We start from the raw sequence: 14,932 nt of genomic DNA, 5'->3' as shown, positions 1-14,932 counted from the left end.
TAGGGATTTCGTGGACTGTGATGAATTATGCAGGCCGGACGCGACGATCGGGAGCCGGGACAACGCCGCGAATTGTTTAGGAATCTCCTTTCGCCTCCCCCTACCAGGTTTTAATGTGCTCGTCGCCCGGCTGTCTTGTTAATTTCCAGACGAACGATCCCTGCGACAAGGCCAGGGCGCTGGCAGTGTCCAGGTCCGCGTTGTACTGTCGCAATCTGGTGCAGGAGGGCACGTTCGGCCGCGTTTACAAGGGAACCATGGAGCTCGCCGGCCGGGAACAGGAGGTCATCATAAAAACCGTGACAGGTATGAATTTCTGATAAGGGCACGTTCGGTCGCATGATCGTTTTTGTCCGGTTCCTGCGGAGACGGATTTAGGCGACCGTGGATCCACTCTGCTGTCTGAGAGGACCTCTGGACCTGTCTGCATGTGTCACCGAAATGTCTGATTGTGTCCTTTATCAGTTTATCATTTTGTTGTTCAAATATTGTGCTATTATATGTAACACTGGTTTTTCCATCGGGCCTCGAAGTTAATTGTTACTGCAACATAGTGGAGAAAATAAAATTAGCGAATTTTATCTTTCCAGTCTTGGTTTCATCAACTAAATTAATTTGTTTTTGCCGAATTTTCTGCGGTCGTAACCTGGCAGTCAACGTGTTAATAGAAGATGTTGACAAAATCGTTATTGAGAATAAAAACATTACTTCTACACATTGCAGAATTTTTTATTAAAAGAATACATTTTTGAAAACTCGTATCACGTAATATTAGTATAATATTAGAATATTTCCAATATAGTTACAAATATCTATGTGTGCTTCACAGCAAATAATCAAAAATATTAAGAATAATTGTAAGAGTAACGCTGATATAACAGCCCACGATAAAGTAGAGAATCTTATACCAACTGTTGATGGTCTAAGCGATGAATGATCTATGAGACCTTTCTAGAAATTGACTCAAGTCAACTACCTTACCGACCTACGAATCAGACTGATTTTAGCGTCCTCTTCGCATAAACGACAGTGCAAGAACTATTCACTGTAGCGAAAATTTAAAATCCATGTAGAAGTGCATCATTCTGGATCTTTCTTTTACTTGTTTTTTTTTTCATTTTCCTCTATCTTCCTGCTATTTCTACTTCTCAACTATGTTCACTGTAATTTAAGCATGAATGACGTTAGCAGCAAAATCTAACTTTGACCAAACCTGACTCAAACCGTTTTGAACTGGTTTTAATAATGTTGATCTTCATTTGTACTTGCAAAAACGACGTTGACAGTCGATTCTAGGTAATGATGAATCAAACGCAGTATCTGCAAACAGAAAATAAGTTCACTTTCATCTCAAGAAACGTATAAGAATTAACTTGTTAAGTCTATGTCATAAATCTCACAGTTTATCCCAAATTAAATAGGACCAACTAATTGACTGCCAAGCCAGCACCGTTAAGAGTTCTACAAAATCATAGAAACTTAATTAATGACACCCAAACTACACTTTTCAAATTGATCACACTGACTACTCTTTATTTATCCATATTTTACAACATATTTTTGGAGGTACTTCTTGCAGACACGTTAATCTTTCTATAAACTTTAATACAGCAATTGTTCGTTTAATTCGTTAAATTATATTCGTTCACCGAGGAATTAAATGACGATTCTGGGGTCAAAATAGACCCAGGCATAGGAGGGTTAATCCTTTCAGATTCTACAAAATCTAAAATAAAATAAAATCTGAAAAATCTGAATCTAAATAAAATTTGATTTACTAAAATGTGTCGTGACAAAAATGAATTTTGGTAGAATTCCATGTAAATACGAAATAGCCTAACTAGCATCGATCGCTGAAAAAATACAGACTGCCAGCACAGTTCCGTACCTGTCCGGAAACTCGGAACAGTTCCGAGCTCGCGTTTCGAGCTTTGAGTTGCAAAGCGCGAGGCGTGACGAGGAATCGGTGTCACGTCGAACTAATGCGAAAACTTTGAAATTTTAGAAGTGGCGTCCGCTTATCAGGCATCTTTGCTGGTGGTGGAGGGCTCCCAGTTGGCTGGATTAATGCATGCAAACATAGCGTCGCTCGCAGCCGCCTGCCTGGATAGTCCTCGGCCGTTGTTGGCGTACACCAGCACGTCGGCCGAGCTGAATTTAAAGTTATACCTTACCGACGGGAATCATCATCCTGTGACCAGGGACCTGGTGCACGTTGGCACTCAGGTAGCCAGGGCGGGGGCGTTCATGCACGGCCGGGGACTCTTGCACAGGTAATTGCCTTTGTTACTTTATACTTTGCTGTTAACCTACCCTGGAAAGACCAAGAGCTTTGGAAAATATTAAAAATTACACACTGCTTCTAAAATACAAATATTTCATTCGTCATGCTCACTCGAATATTTTTCTCCGAACTATCTCAATATTTGCATTTTAAATCGTTGATAACGCATTTTTAAATTTTTTAAGTTATATTTTTATCCGCAAAGGAAAAAGTTACTTCGAATGACCTTGGGAATCACCCCCTTCAAGTACAAAATTTTTGGAACGTATTTTGTTTTACTTCAGTTGCCAATTTGAGGTAAACGTCGAATAATTGTCGTGGGATCAACTTTCGGTTCTTTTGCAATGTTTATTTTGCATATGGATTTTTGTCTGAACTATCTCAATATTTGTATTTTAAATCGTTGATAACGAATCCAAAAATTTGTAATATTTTAATTTTTTAACACAGTTTGTATTTTGCATAAAGAACCGCGGTCTACTTCTAATAATGCTAATAATAATAATGTAAACTACATTCAGCTGTGTAAACCTCACTTAGAGGTCCAGGTAACCTTAACTAAAAAAAAAATAATAATAATAAGGAAGCAGGTTTTTTTATAGTAATTCGATCAATGTGTATTACTTTATATAAACATTAAAAATCGAACGGTCTTTTGACATTGCTTTGAAAAATTCGTGTCGAAGCAATAATTTTTTGCATCAATTCTGACTACGTTCCTATTAATGTGAAAATGTACAGAGAACGTAATTAACATTTTAGGGACATCGCCACTCGAAATTGTCTGATCGAGCCAAGCAGTCTTCGAGTGCGACTGGCCGACACTGCCCTGGCGCGAGATCTCTTTCCTCAGGATTACCATTGTCTCGGCGATAATGAGAATAGACCCATTCGCTGGATGGCCTTGGAAACACTCCAGCATAATCAATACAGCACGGCTACGGACGTGGTACGCTCATAATTTGTATCGGATGCCAATAAAACGTTGACACCTCGGTGTCTGCCGAAGACGACGACCGATCGAGTTCCAATAAAGTTCAGGACTAAACGGGGATTCCGGTTGCGCATGGTCCACAAGCGTTTCCAACCTATCGAACTTTATCGCGTCGCGTTGCGATTTTATGCTCTTTGCCGCGCCATAACTCGTTGCATCGTCCCTCGTTGCGCTATGCCATCCTACCGCCTCGAGGTTTCGACAATAATGGAACAGCCCTGACAGATATCATAAAGATGAAACTGTGTGACCCTTACCGACGTACTCGTGACGTTTTTCCCGTTAAAATGAGCACCAACATGACATAATTCGGAGCACATTTGCTCGTTTAATTCACCATTTAGTGGAACCTCGATTATCCGAACTGTTGATAACTTGAATTCTTTACTATTCGAGGACGTGTAGAATTCAATCTGGAATGATCCATAGAGAACACGATTTATTGCACAAATCGGTGAAAATTTAATCCAACACTGTACATGTAACTAGTGACTAGTTCGGATAACAGAGATTCTAGTACATCGTGGATTAAAGGAGCAATTACGACCCGAACTGGGTCGTGTTTGGTATCGTTTCAAATGGAATAGTGCCCCGAGTATGTTCCTAACGATTTCATTAGAAAAAAAAATTATTAAAAACAAAAGAGTGTCAATATTGAAATTCTGTCTTTTTCTACTACGTTATTTTCTGCTACGCTAAAGAAAACTATTCAGATACAATTGAAATGTAAAATCTTGAGAATGGCACAGCCTGCTTATAGTAATGGCACTCGGGAAATTAATTGACCAAGTCTTCGCACTTTCTTCGTGCTTTCATTTTCCTTTTCCTCATCATTTTCTTTCTGTTTCAGTGGTCGTTCGGAGTGTTCCTGTGGGAGCTGGCGACCCTGGGCCAGCAGCCGTACGTCGAAGTGGACCCATTCGAGATGATGGCGTGTCTTCGGGACGGCTATCGATTAGCTCAACCGAGACCGTGTCCCGACGAGCTTTTCGCCCTGATGGCAGTCTGTTGGCTGGGCCTGTCCAGGGATCGTCCGACGATGCCTCAGCTTCTCGCCTACTTGCAGGACTTCCACGACGCGCTCGGCGGTTTCATCTAAACCACCCTAAACCATCCCTGAAAAAGAAAGAAGAAGAAAAAAGAAAAAACAGCGTCTGTGCCGCGAGACAAGTTCGAGCGTCCGGCAAGATTCTTCGAAAACATTGTTCGCTTCGTGGAAAAGTGACCGGCGGTGGGGGAGAAAAATCAGACTGATCGAGAGACGTAATTGACTCTTCGTGAACGACGACGCACCACCCGGGACAAATCAATGCAACGAGGAACGTGAAAAGTCAGAAAGTACGCGCGGAAAGCTCGCGATGCTCGGCCGAAACGAAAGTTCAAAGTGGCAAAATCAAACCCATGCGGAATTGAAAATCACACCGCCCCGTTCGCGATTATCGATTGTAACCGGCGATACACTACTCGACACCACCCTCCGGCATGTGTGTCGGATACGTTTTCGCGTATTTGTTTTACGGATTCCGTTTCGAGGACACCGAGGAGAGTCAAAACAGGCGAGTCGTCGAGGCAGCTCCCTCGATTCAACCGATTTTTAGTCGGCCGCGGCGCCGCCATTGTTGATCCGGATCGAAGAATTTACCTCCGCTGCGGGCACGACTTTCCAAACTGTGTCCGAGCTCGATCCGAAATATCGCTACAGAACAATTGCTTTCTAATTGTACGTGCATTTTTCATTTGCACGACAGTCTCATTTTTTAATTTAATATTCTTAGAATTTAGTATTCTTTGTTAAAGCATTCTAAAACGCCATGCACGCTGGTTTGTATGCGAGAGATGCGCACGCATTCTTCTTCTTTTCCTTTGTTCTTATACGCCACACGTACAACGAGTGTGTCTCCTATTTTACGTTAATTAAATATAGTTAAGTAAATAGAAGAAGCTTGTTAAGCTTGTTTTATATGACAGACGTTTGTCGGTATTACTTTATTTAACACGTTGAACGCCACGTCATCCATGTATGGTTGACGGAATTATTTTAAACTTGATTAGTAGAGTGCGGATCTTTATGCAAAATAAAATTTTTATACAAAAATTGCACTTATAGGAACTAACTATACTATATACTATATACTATATAACTATATTATATACTATATAGGAACTAACTATAGGAACTAACTTCCTATAGGAAGCACTATAGGAACTTTATAGGAACTAAGTAAAAATTTATTTTGCTCATTAATAATTTTCATATGTTACAAATAGTATATCGACATTGTTAAACCCTTTCAATCTTTTCACTGTTTTAAATCACGCCTACTCATTTTTGTCATAAGTGCATAAAATCCGCAGTCTATTGATTAGGATCTGTAACATGCAAGAAAGTAAGAAGATTACTCGGTATCATACATTTAATTTCTTGCAATTTTTATTTCATCTAATAACTTACTTTGATTTTATGGAATTTTTCGGGTTTCTAGTTTGCCGATCAAAGTGTTAATAGAAACTCTTCCAGCAAATTTTATTAATTTGTTTATCGTCGAGTTGGATAGAGAAGACAGCGATTCAAGAGAATTGTTGAGGATCCGTGAAATTGTGGTAAATCCTCCGATCTGGATCGCCACGTGCGGCCCGATCCCCGACGAAACGATCGACGCGTATACATCCGTCCATAGCAGTTAAAAGTAAAGAATGCACTTGAAGCGCACAACGTTTTTTATAGCGTGACAGGTAGATGCGCCGCAGTAGCTGGAAGACCGCGACGACGCCTGCACCTCCGCAACCGATGCAACCGATGCAAGTCGCATCGTCGTTGCACAGGCGCCCCTTCGGAATTATTCTCTGCTCTATTCCCATTCTTTCTTCACGGTCTAGCGAGTTTTCAACAGTCTGGAAACCGAGTTTCGATGAACCACCAGTGGTTCTCTCTTCAAGTTCCGCGTACCTATCGCGATCGCTCTGCGAACACTCTGTGCGAGCGTTGCTCGGCAACCCGATTTTCAAAATAATCACCTAACATCCGAATCTACCCACACTCGAACGCGTATTGCACTTTGCAACACGCTATGCAACTGTCGCGGAGAAATTCGAAAGCTTTCGATCGGTGCAATTTTATTTTCGGCGGATAATTTTCGACGGTACTCGAAAAAATTATTTTTTACTCTCTACCTTGACAGCATTAACACTAACACTACCGAGTAATAAATACAACTGATGAATATTGCTTTGTAATAATGACAAGACTACATCTATTCAAACCTAATACCATTTTTATTCTAACATGTGCTTCAATGAAAAAGTTCATTCAAAAGATTCTGATGAAAACATTTTTACAATTTCAGTAATTGTAAAAGAGAAAATTAGGAGCCAGTCGTTTTGACTGGTCCGGTAGTTCTAGTGTTAAGCATTAAAATTATACTTCCATAGTTTTGGGAAGTGTTTCACTTGGTTTAGCTTGGAACAAATCAAATTTTGCAAGTATTAATTAATTTGATTCAGTATTCAGAATTCTTTTTGACAAGTTTTGTTATTTTCTTGTTGTTTGCCAGTGGTAGAGGCTCAATAGAAAAGTATTTTTAAACCTTTGACTGCAAAGATCTTTATGCGGTTATGGCGAATTTCTAAAGTACAAGAAAACATTAAAAACTAATCAAATTTTTAATTTATTCTTACCACAGAAAGTCTTCTGACCACAGAGATTCTTCTTGTATTTTATTTTTCATAAAGTTTTATATTTTCTGAATATTGCAACTTCCAGCTGTCAAAGTATACTCTTCTTTCCCCTGATTGTGGACATTTTCTCGATACTCAATTTGTGAAAGTAGGGCAACACAAATTTTTCCAGATCGATTATATTATACAGGAAACACTATTTTATACGTGCAGATAAAAACGCATCATTTACACTGAAATCAAACTAGATTATTATTAATCTTCAACATTTCACAAAATGTGTCAACAATCAAAACTATGTTAAAATTTCAAAAAACCTTCTGAGTGAATCTCGTACACTTGTAAAACACCATTTAACGAATCATTTAATTTACAAAATTACACGAGGCTTCTGCCAGCCCGTAAAAATTAATTTCAATACCAAATAATTCGCCAGGGCGTTTATTTAAAAACCGATTCACAATTCTTTCCAGCATACGCGTGCATTTCCTTCGAACGAAATGAGCTCGTGTCAAAAACAGAATTACATAACTTCGCGTAAGGAATTTAACTAACCGGTGTTTCTATTACATAAGAAAAGTTTATGTACCGTATGATTTAATCTCGAAATTTCCAGGGAGGTAAATCTTGTGAAAATTTGCGATACAGAAGCTCTGTGACAATCGCAAAAATTCGTGTCGCTCGGAGAGCCAAAACAGCCCAATAACTTTATCAGAGTAATGAACATTCTCCCTTTTTTTCTGCAATGTGTTATACGTCGTTGTCTTCGCAATATATCCGCGTTTTTTGCGCTTACAAACTTTCAAATTAATCACGCAGGCAATATTTCTTGTGCAACCAGGAGAGTAGCTATCCGCGGATTTCTACGTTAATGACAAATATACGACGAAGTGTGTAACAAGATGTCTTGATACATTCGATTTCTGGGAAAGTACTTCCTCTTCGGTTAATCCTTATTTATGTAACGAACGCAGAGATTAATTCATCCGCCCTCCGAGTTTCCAAGATTTATAAGAAGCAAACGTCTTAAACAAATAAATCAACAAAGAGTGAATATAAGGTTCGTAAGGAGCAAACGTCCTAAATAAATCAACGAAAGAGTGAATATAAGGTTCATAAGGAGCAAACGTCTTAAATAAATCAACAAAAGAGTGAATATAAATTGAAAATCGTTTCGATTAGTATTCTAATCTTCACTTTACTGGTCACGGGAATTATTGAAGATGATAATTTAAAACGAAACAAATAATTTTGAAAATTCACCGACAGAAAGTTGCTACGAGATTCACTTAGCACGACTTAATTAATTCTCGACTGAAAAGCTAGACGGGCAATTTCCATGAATAATTATATAGCACGACCTTTTGTACAGTTATTTATTAACAATCAGACAAGGGAAATCGGTATCAAAGTTCGAGGCTACGTCAAAATCTCGTTAACGAGTCTGACGTAAATGTAATTTGCTATCAGCTCCATTAGCTACGCTGTGAAAGTCGCTCGAAATACGTGTTACCAAAAAAAGAGATTGATACTTTCGACATTTTATAAAAGGAGGAAGTGTTTGGAGGCTTTTGCATAAACATTTTAAATCTAAGAGAAAGGAGAGGCTTTCGTTTAAACACTTCAAATCCGAAAAAAGAGGAGGCAAAAATTCTGATTTTGATATGCGTTTCTCTCAAAAAATTCTCAAAAGAATTAATTAAAACTCTGCAACATCGATGCAGTAGTTTAATTTTTTATTAGTTATAGTAGCGAATAAATACGTTTAAATTTAGAAGAAAGAGCGAGTCGAAGATTACGTCTTTGACATACTCTTGCGAAAAGGTTTCAGAATTACGATTATTATGCGATCAGAAAGATGATCTAGAAAAGATTGTTTCGAACGGCTCCTTTTTAAATGTTGAAACTGTCCGTTTCTTTTGTAACAATCCTTGACTGGCGTCGAGTCGCACGAATTATGCAGGATGTTGAATAAAGTTGATGACGTCACGGTCCACCCTCGCGATTCACTATAGTCTCCATTCTTCTAAGCGCTGATTGCGAGTTGGCCCAGATGATCGAAACAGGTCGTTGGTGCTAATCATCTGTGAACAGTTATCGCACGATTTAACCCCATAAGCTGACAAAACTGATTTTGTTTTCGTTAACTTCCTGTATCGACAAAATGAGAATGTCACGTGACCGCGTGGCATAATTAATCTCATTCGAACACGGTCGAGCGATTTCGCAGAAGACGTTTCAAAGAAAATCGTGTCGGACGATTAGCACCGATTCAAGAACTATAGCTGTACGCAACGGTACAGGAATTGAGTCCAAAAATTGTAAACATAATCAAAGTCAAAGATGAGTGTACATAGTATCGATATAACATTTATGACTTGAACCGCTAAAAAAAACGTAGTTGTAAATACTCGATTTGTAAGGAAGCCACGATCCAGGATACGACGGAGGTCGAATTTGAATTGGTACAGTGAATTCTCGATATATGTCACGGGTCGTGCCGGCGTCATGTATCGTAGAGGAGACACTTTTACACTCCTCGGCGTTCGAGTCCTCTCGAGCTTTCGTGGCCCCTAACGGGGTATACCCCGCGGTAGTGGGGATAATCTCGCGACGTTTATCATACAGGCCTTGGCGACATATATGGAGAAATCATTGTATTCGAAATATTCGAAACGAAGTGCTGCCTCTGTTTAATTCTCACTGTGCATGTAGATACGTACTCTCGAAGTGAACGCAGTATTATTCAGGGGTAATGGTTCAGCGCGTATTACGACGAACATGTGATATCTCTTTGTGAATTAGAGTACGATGCTCGACAGATTAGTACAGTATATTTCATCTGACATGAAAAGTCACCAGTTAATTCGAATATTTTACCATAGCTTCAGAAAGCCCGTAATTTCGTATTTGTGAAAAGAAATTTGATTTATTTAACATCGTCTCAATGAGTCATAGCAGAATTAAATCTGCGTTCCGGTTGTAATGGAAACAAATTCTGTTGAATAATATGTTCGTTGAAATAATTAATAATTGTGTCATCAAGATGTTGTTGTAACAAGGAAAAACTGACTTGCGACAACACCGTCTCCGCACAAAAACATAAATTTCCATTTACGTTTGCACCGGTAAACGCCGCCGTAATTGCCGTTATTATTTCGCATCGTCTATACGATAATAGTAATCATTCTAGTGTAGTCGCTTGTATCGAAACTGTCTTTTAAAATTATTTGTAATTGGACGAAACAAAGATATCTTATATAAGTTAGCAATAACGGCGTGCAAATATCAATGTAGAAAATGTCCGCACGAAATTACATTCGCTTTAAATTATTTATATAATTCATACACGAGACTAAGAACAATAAACTAGATATCAGTGAACAGGACAACTACGAATCAAATTATGAAGACTCGGTAAACATTTACAGGAAATTATGGGTTAAGTCAATTTTATAAAACAAAACTCCCTTTAAAATCATTTTAAAGGGTATTAAAAAATAATTCAATAAAAACTACACACAAAAGTAGTACAGAATAGTCTAGATATCAGTAACCAATTTAATTATAAACCAAACAAGGTCGGTTCACTGCCAAGAAAATTCAGTGTACTCTAATCTGCAGAGCATCGGGCCACTTTTCTTGTAAATTCATTTCGACGAGCTCTGCTGATAAAGTCGATCTTAGAGCTGCGTCTAATTAAATTGAAACATTCCGTGTCTCGAATATGTATCTTTTCCCCACACAGTACGCTACGCTAAATCGCCAAGCGTTTATGAAACTGACAATTATTTTTGATAGATTTATAAAAGCGTCTTTCGTAAAATTCGGTCGCGCGTTCAACAGGTTTGTTTCGCATTGTAAAAAAAAAACAGCGGAGCACTGGATTTGTCTAGAAGAGAAAACGGATTGATTTCTGCTAGACTGTGGATTTGATGCATTTATAACAAAAAACGAGCATGGGTAATATTTAAAATAGTAAAGAAATTGAAAGAATTTAATAGTGTGGACTTGGAAAGAAGTAAAGACTTTTCTATATATTAATATTAACTTTTTTGGGACACCCTGTGTACCTTTAATGTGCTTCCTTGAAAGAGGTGATCCCCAAGGTCATTTGAAATAACTTTTTCCTTTGCGAAAATGTTCTCCGCGGCTTTGTTAAAGAGTTATTAAGTAAAAACACGGACCAATCCGAGCGCGAGGATTGCAGTGGACGGATTCCAGCTCGGCCAATGCCTACGCCACACTCAGCGGGAGCCGCTGAGTACGGGCCAATCAGAACGCGGCTACAGTAGACCAGTAGATACAGTAGATCCGTCCGCAGTAGACGCGCTGTGATTGGTCCGCGTTTTTCCTTGATAACTCTTCAACAAAGCGGCGGAGAACATTTTCGCAAAGGAAAAAGTTACTTCAAATGACCTTGGGAATCGCCCCTTTTAAGTACAACATTTTCGGAACGTATATTTTACTTCAGTTGCCAATTTGAGGAATGCCAACTTTCGGTTCTTTTACAATGTTCATTTCGCATACGGATCCGCAGTCTGGTTCGCACTGTTAGATGATAGAGGATTCAGTATTTGTTGCACGGCAGATGAAAGTCGCTGACTATGTCTATGGTAGCGACGATAATCGCGGCAGAAAATCCACGAAAAGACGCGAGATGACGCAACGCGGACGTATAATGTACTCGATGTGTAAATGTCGCATGTTCCTGACTACGACCATTAAACTTTATCGCACTCTCTCTTTTTCGCCCCGCTTCCCCCCTCCCCACCTCCCGAGCTCCCTTTTACGACCTTATACTTCGACGTTGTAAAGACGAAGAATCGGATGGAAGTCGAAGGAATAATCGCGTCGTCCACGATCTCGCTTGCAACCTACGAGCAATCTCTTCAACTACTAATCATTCGTATCGCTATTTAAGCTAACTATCGCTATTTATTATGTCGCGACGACACGTCCTAAGAGAGGAGGTTAATAATAATAAAAAAACGAAAAATCCGAAAAACATACGACTCTATTGTTTCACGAAATCGTCGTTTTCTATGGTAAATACTCGTCCGGTATTCGTTGTTCATTGGATGTTGTTCTCTTTCTATGATAATTAATGGAGGAACAGGGTAGGCTAGCACTGCACACGTTTTTCGCTGTCGCTGATCATCAAAATCCCTCACTTCTCCTGACGAAACGTACCCCGCGCACTCCTTTTCCCCTACTTCGGTTAGGGTACGCGAATGAAAACGCGAGGAGGGCCCCGATGTGTTCTCTTTCATTCTGTATGTGTCCGGCACCCCCTGCAAAAAAGAAAAGAAAAGAAAACAGAAACAATCGAAAACCTCACGTCGCGAGAGAGTTCCGATCACTTGTAAATAATTCAAGCGAATAGTGGTGCGCCGAGCGAGTTGATTTGTGCAGATTCTATTATTTCCTACGACGATTTACGGCATTATTTTTCAACGGAAAGTGGAAATATACGTGTTAAAAAAAGGATCTGGTTGTGTGCGCACTTTCTTTCAACCCATTCCCATCCCTCTTTTTTACAATTTTACCATTTACACTCAGAAATAGTTGCATAAAAGATCCTACGATAATATTTCATCCAGTTTTGCATCACACATTAAATAAACAATTTCATCCCATATGTCTATACATGTTATGCTTTTCAGGAAATTTTCTCCGTTTTGTTTCGGTTTGCTCTGTTTCATTTATGATTCATTTTACAGTATGTAAAAATAGAAAATGGGTCAATATTCGCCCTGGGGAAAAAAGGGGTCAAACAAATTAAAGGAAAACTGCAAATCCCCTGTAGATGGCGCGGTTCTGGCCAGAGGAACACTTTTGGGCCCGAAATTTGGGCCCTAGGCGTCCATTAGAGTGAGTTCTTATCACCCATGCATCAAGGAGTCAAGCAAACGAAACGAAAACTATAATTCCTGGGTGGGTGCCTCAGTTTTGGACAGGGAAATCAATATTTGGGCCCAAAATTTGGGCCCTAGGCGCCCATTAGAGTAAGTTCTCTTTACTCATACATCTAGAGGTCAAACAAATAAATCGAAAACTGCAAATCCCCTGTAGATGGCACAGTTCTGGCCACAGAAATCCATTTTTGGGCCCGAAATTTGGGTCCTAGGTATCCATTTAAATGAGTTCCTTTGCACCAGAAGTCCCATGCACCAAGGAGTCGAATAATTAAAACGAAAACTCCAATAGATATGAACTCCCTAGTAGATATGACAACTCTGGACGGATAAATTCACTTTTGGGCCCCATATTTGGGCCTTAGGCGACTGAAATGAGTTTTCTCCACTCATGCATCAAGGAGTCAATCAAATAATCCGAAAACTGCGATTCCCCAGTAGATGGCACAGTTCTGGTCGTAGAAATTCACTTTTGGGCCCGAAATTTGAGTCCTAGGTGTCCATTAAAATGAGTTCCTTTGCACCAGAAGTCCCATGCACCAAGGGGTCGAATAGATAATCCGAAAACAGCGATTCCCCAGTATATGGCACAGTTCTGGTCGTAGAAATCCATTTTTGGGCCCGAAATTTGGGACTTAGGCGACTGAAGTGAGTTTTTTCGCTCATGCGTGAAGAGGTCAAACAAATTATCTGAAAACTGCGATTCCCCAGTAGATGACACAGTTCCGGTCGTATAAATCCACTTTTGGGCCCGAAGTTTGGGACTTAGGCGCCGCGGCCGGCGCAATAGATTGCATAAGGCGGCCCTGGCGTAGATCCTCGTCGGATCGGTGTTCTCCAAAGAGCGTAAAGGTTTCATACGGGCAGCGCACAGGCTGGTAGGAGACCCTTTCTAAAATCGCGGGAGTTGGCCGGAAGTGGCGCGAGGGCCCCGAGAAAGAGGGACAAAGAGGGACAAAGCTTGGCTCGGAGCGGCGACGGCGGCGGCGAGGGGGGGAAGACGACGGAGCGAGGGAATACGAATGAGAAAAAGGAGGGCCCCGGCAAAATGGAGGGGCACGCACTATTTCCTAATCCAAGCGAGAGAGAAGCGAGAGAGTCGACCAGCCGACCAACGAAAATGAAAGTGACGGAGAAAGTTGGGGCATTGTTACGAAGCGTAAAGCCCGGCGTGCGACGATGTTATACCTCGGCTCTCTGAAATCGTTGAATTTCGATTAGCGTGGGCATGCACACTCACGAACACGTCCAACAACCGTGAACCACATACTGCGACTCCCACTAATATTTCGGGCGATCTACAAAAGAGAATCCCTTTTTCGAAATTGGGCCTAACGAGCTGACCTTGTTCGAAAGGTTAAGAGGATTAATTTACTTCATGCATTGAACGCATAATGACAGGATTGGATTTATCTCCTGAGGATTTTATTGCAATATGTCTTTGAAAAATGAAATTCAAGCAAAAGTCTAGGTACCATTAAATGGCCCCCTTTCTCAGGCAGTGCTGTTTAACATGAAAGCAATATTATTTTTGGGAAAGCTATATATTTCGATGATTTCACTAGCAGTAGTTTAATTTATAAACGTGTTAGTTACCATTAAATGGCCCCCTTTCTCATACAATGCTGTTTAACATGAAAGCAATATTACTTTTGGGAAAGCTACAAATTTCTTTGAGTTTACTAGCAGTAGTTTAATTTATAAACATGTTAGTTACCAGTAAATGGCCCCTTTTCTTATACAAGTCTGTTTAATATGAAAGTAATATTACTTTTGGGAAAGCTATATATTTCTTTGATTTCACTAGCAGTAGTTTAATTTATAAACGTGTTAGTTACCATTAAATGGCCCCTTATCTGATACAGTGCTGTTTAATATGAAAGCAATATTACTTTTGTAAAAACTATATATTTCTTTGATTTCACTAGCAGTAGTTTAATTTATAAACGTGTTAGTTACCATTAAATGGCCCCATTGTACCCACAATGCTGTTTAACAGGTCGACTGCCGCGCCACATATGCCAGGTTTAGACATTCAATTTTGCAGTAATATACTGGAGA

At 39.8% G+C, this 14,932-nt stretch overlaps 1 protein-coding gene and 1 long non-coding RNA gene across 4 annotated transcripts in view; one reads left to right on the top strand and one right to left on the bottom strand.

Annotated features, from left to right (window-relative positions):
• LOC143365807 (tyrosine-protein kinase Dnt) overlaps positions 1-4,527 on the top strand; it is a 158,205-nt gene extending 153,678 nt beyond the window's left edge. The window contains exons 6-9 of the mRNA XM_076806355.1: positions 150-306; positions 2,006-2,273; positions 3,047-3,233; positions 4,129-4,527. Coding sequence (XP_076662470.1) covers positions 150-306; positions 2,006-2,273; positions 3,047-3,233; positions 4,129-4,377 — 861 coding nt within the window. The 3' untranslated portion in view covers positions 4,378-4,527. The remainder of the gene's footprint in view (positions 1-149; positions 307-2,005; positions 2,274-3,046; positions 3,234-4,128) is intronic.
• Positions 1-14,932, bottom strand: part of LOC143365874 (uncharacterized) — a 501,730-nt gene that overhangs the window by 333,425 nt on the left and 153,373 nt on the right. The window lies entirely within an intron of this gene.

This window comes from Halictus rubicundus, chromosome 2 (assembly GCF_050948215.1).
Source record: "Halictus rubicundus isolate RS-2024b chromosome 2, iyHalRubi1_principal, whole genome shotgun sequence".
In the NCBI taxonomy this organism is placed as follows: Eukaryota; Metazoa; Arthropoda; class Insecta; order Hymenoptera; family Halictidae; genus Halictus; species Halictus rubicundus.
This window is presented reverse-complemented; position numbering and strand designations above follow the sequence as displayed.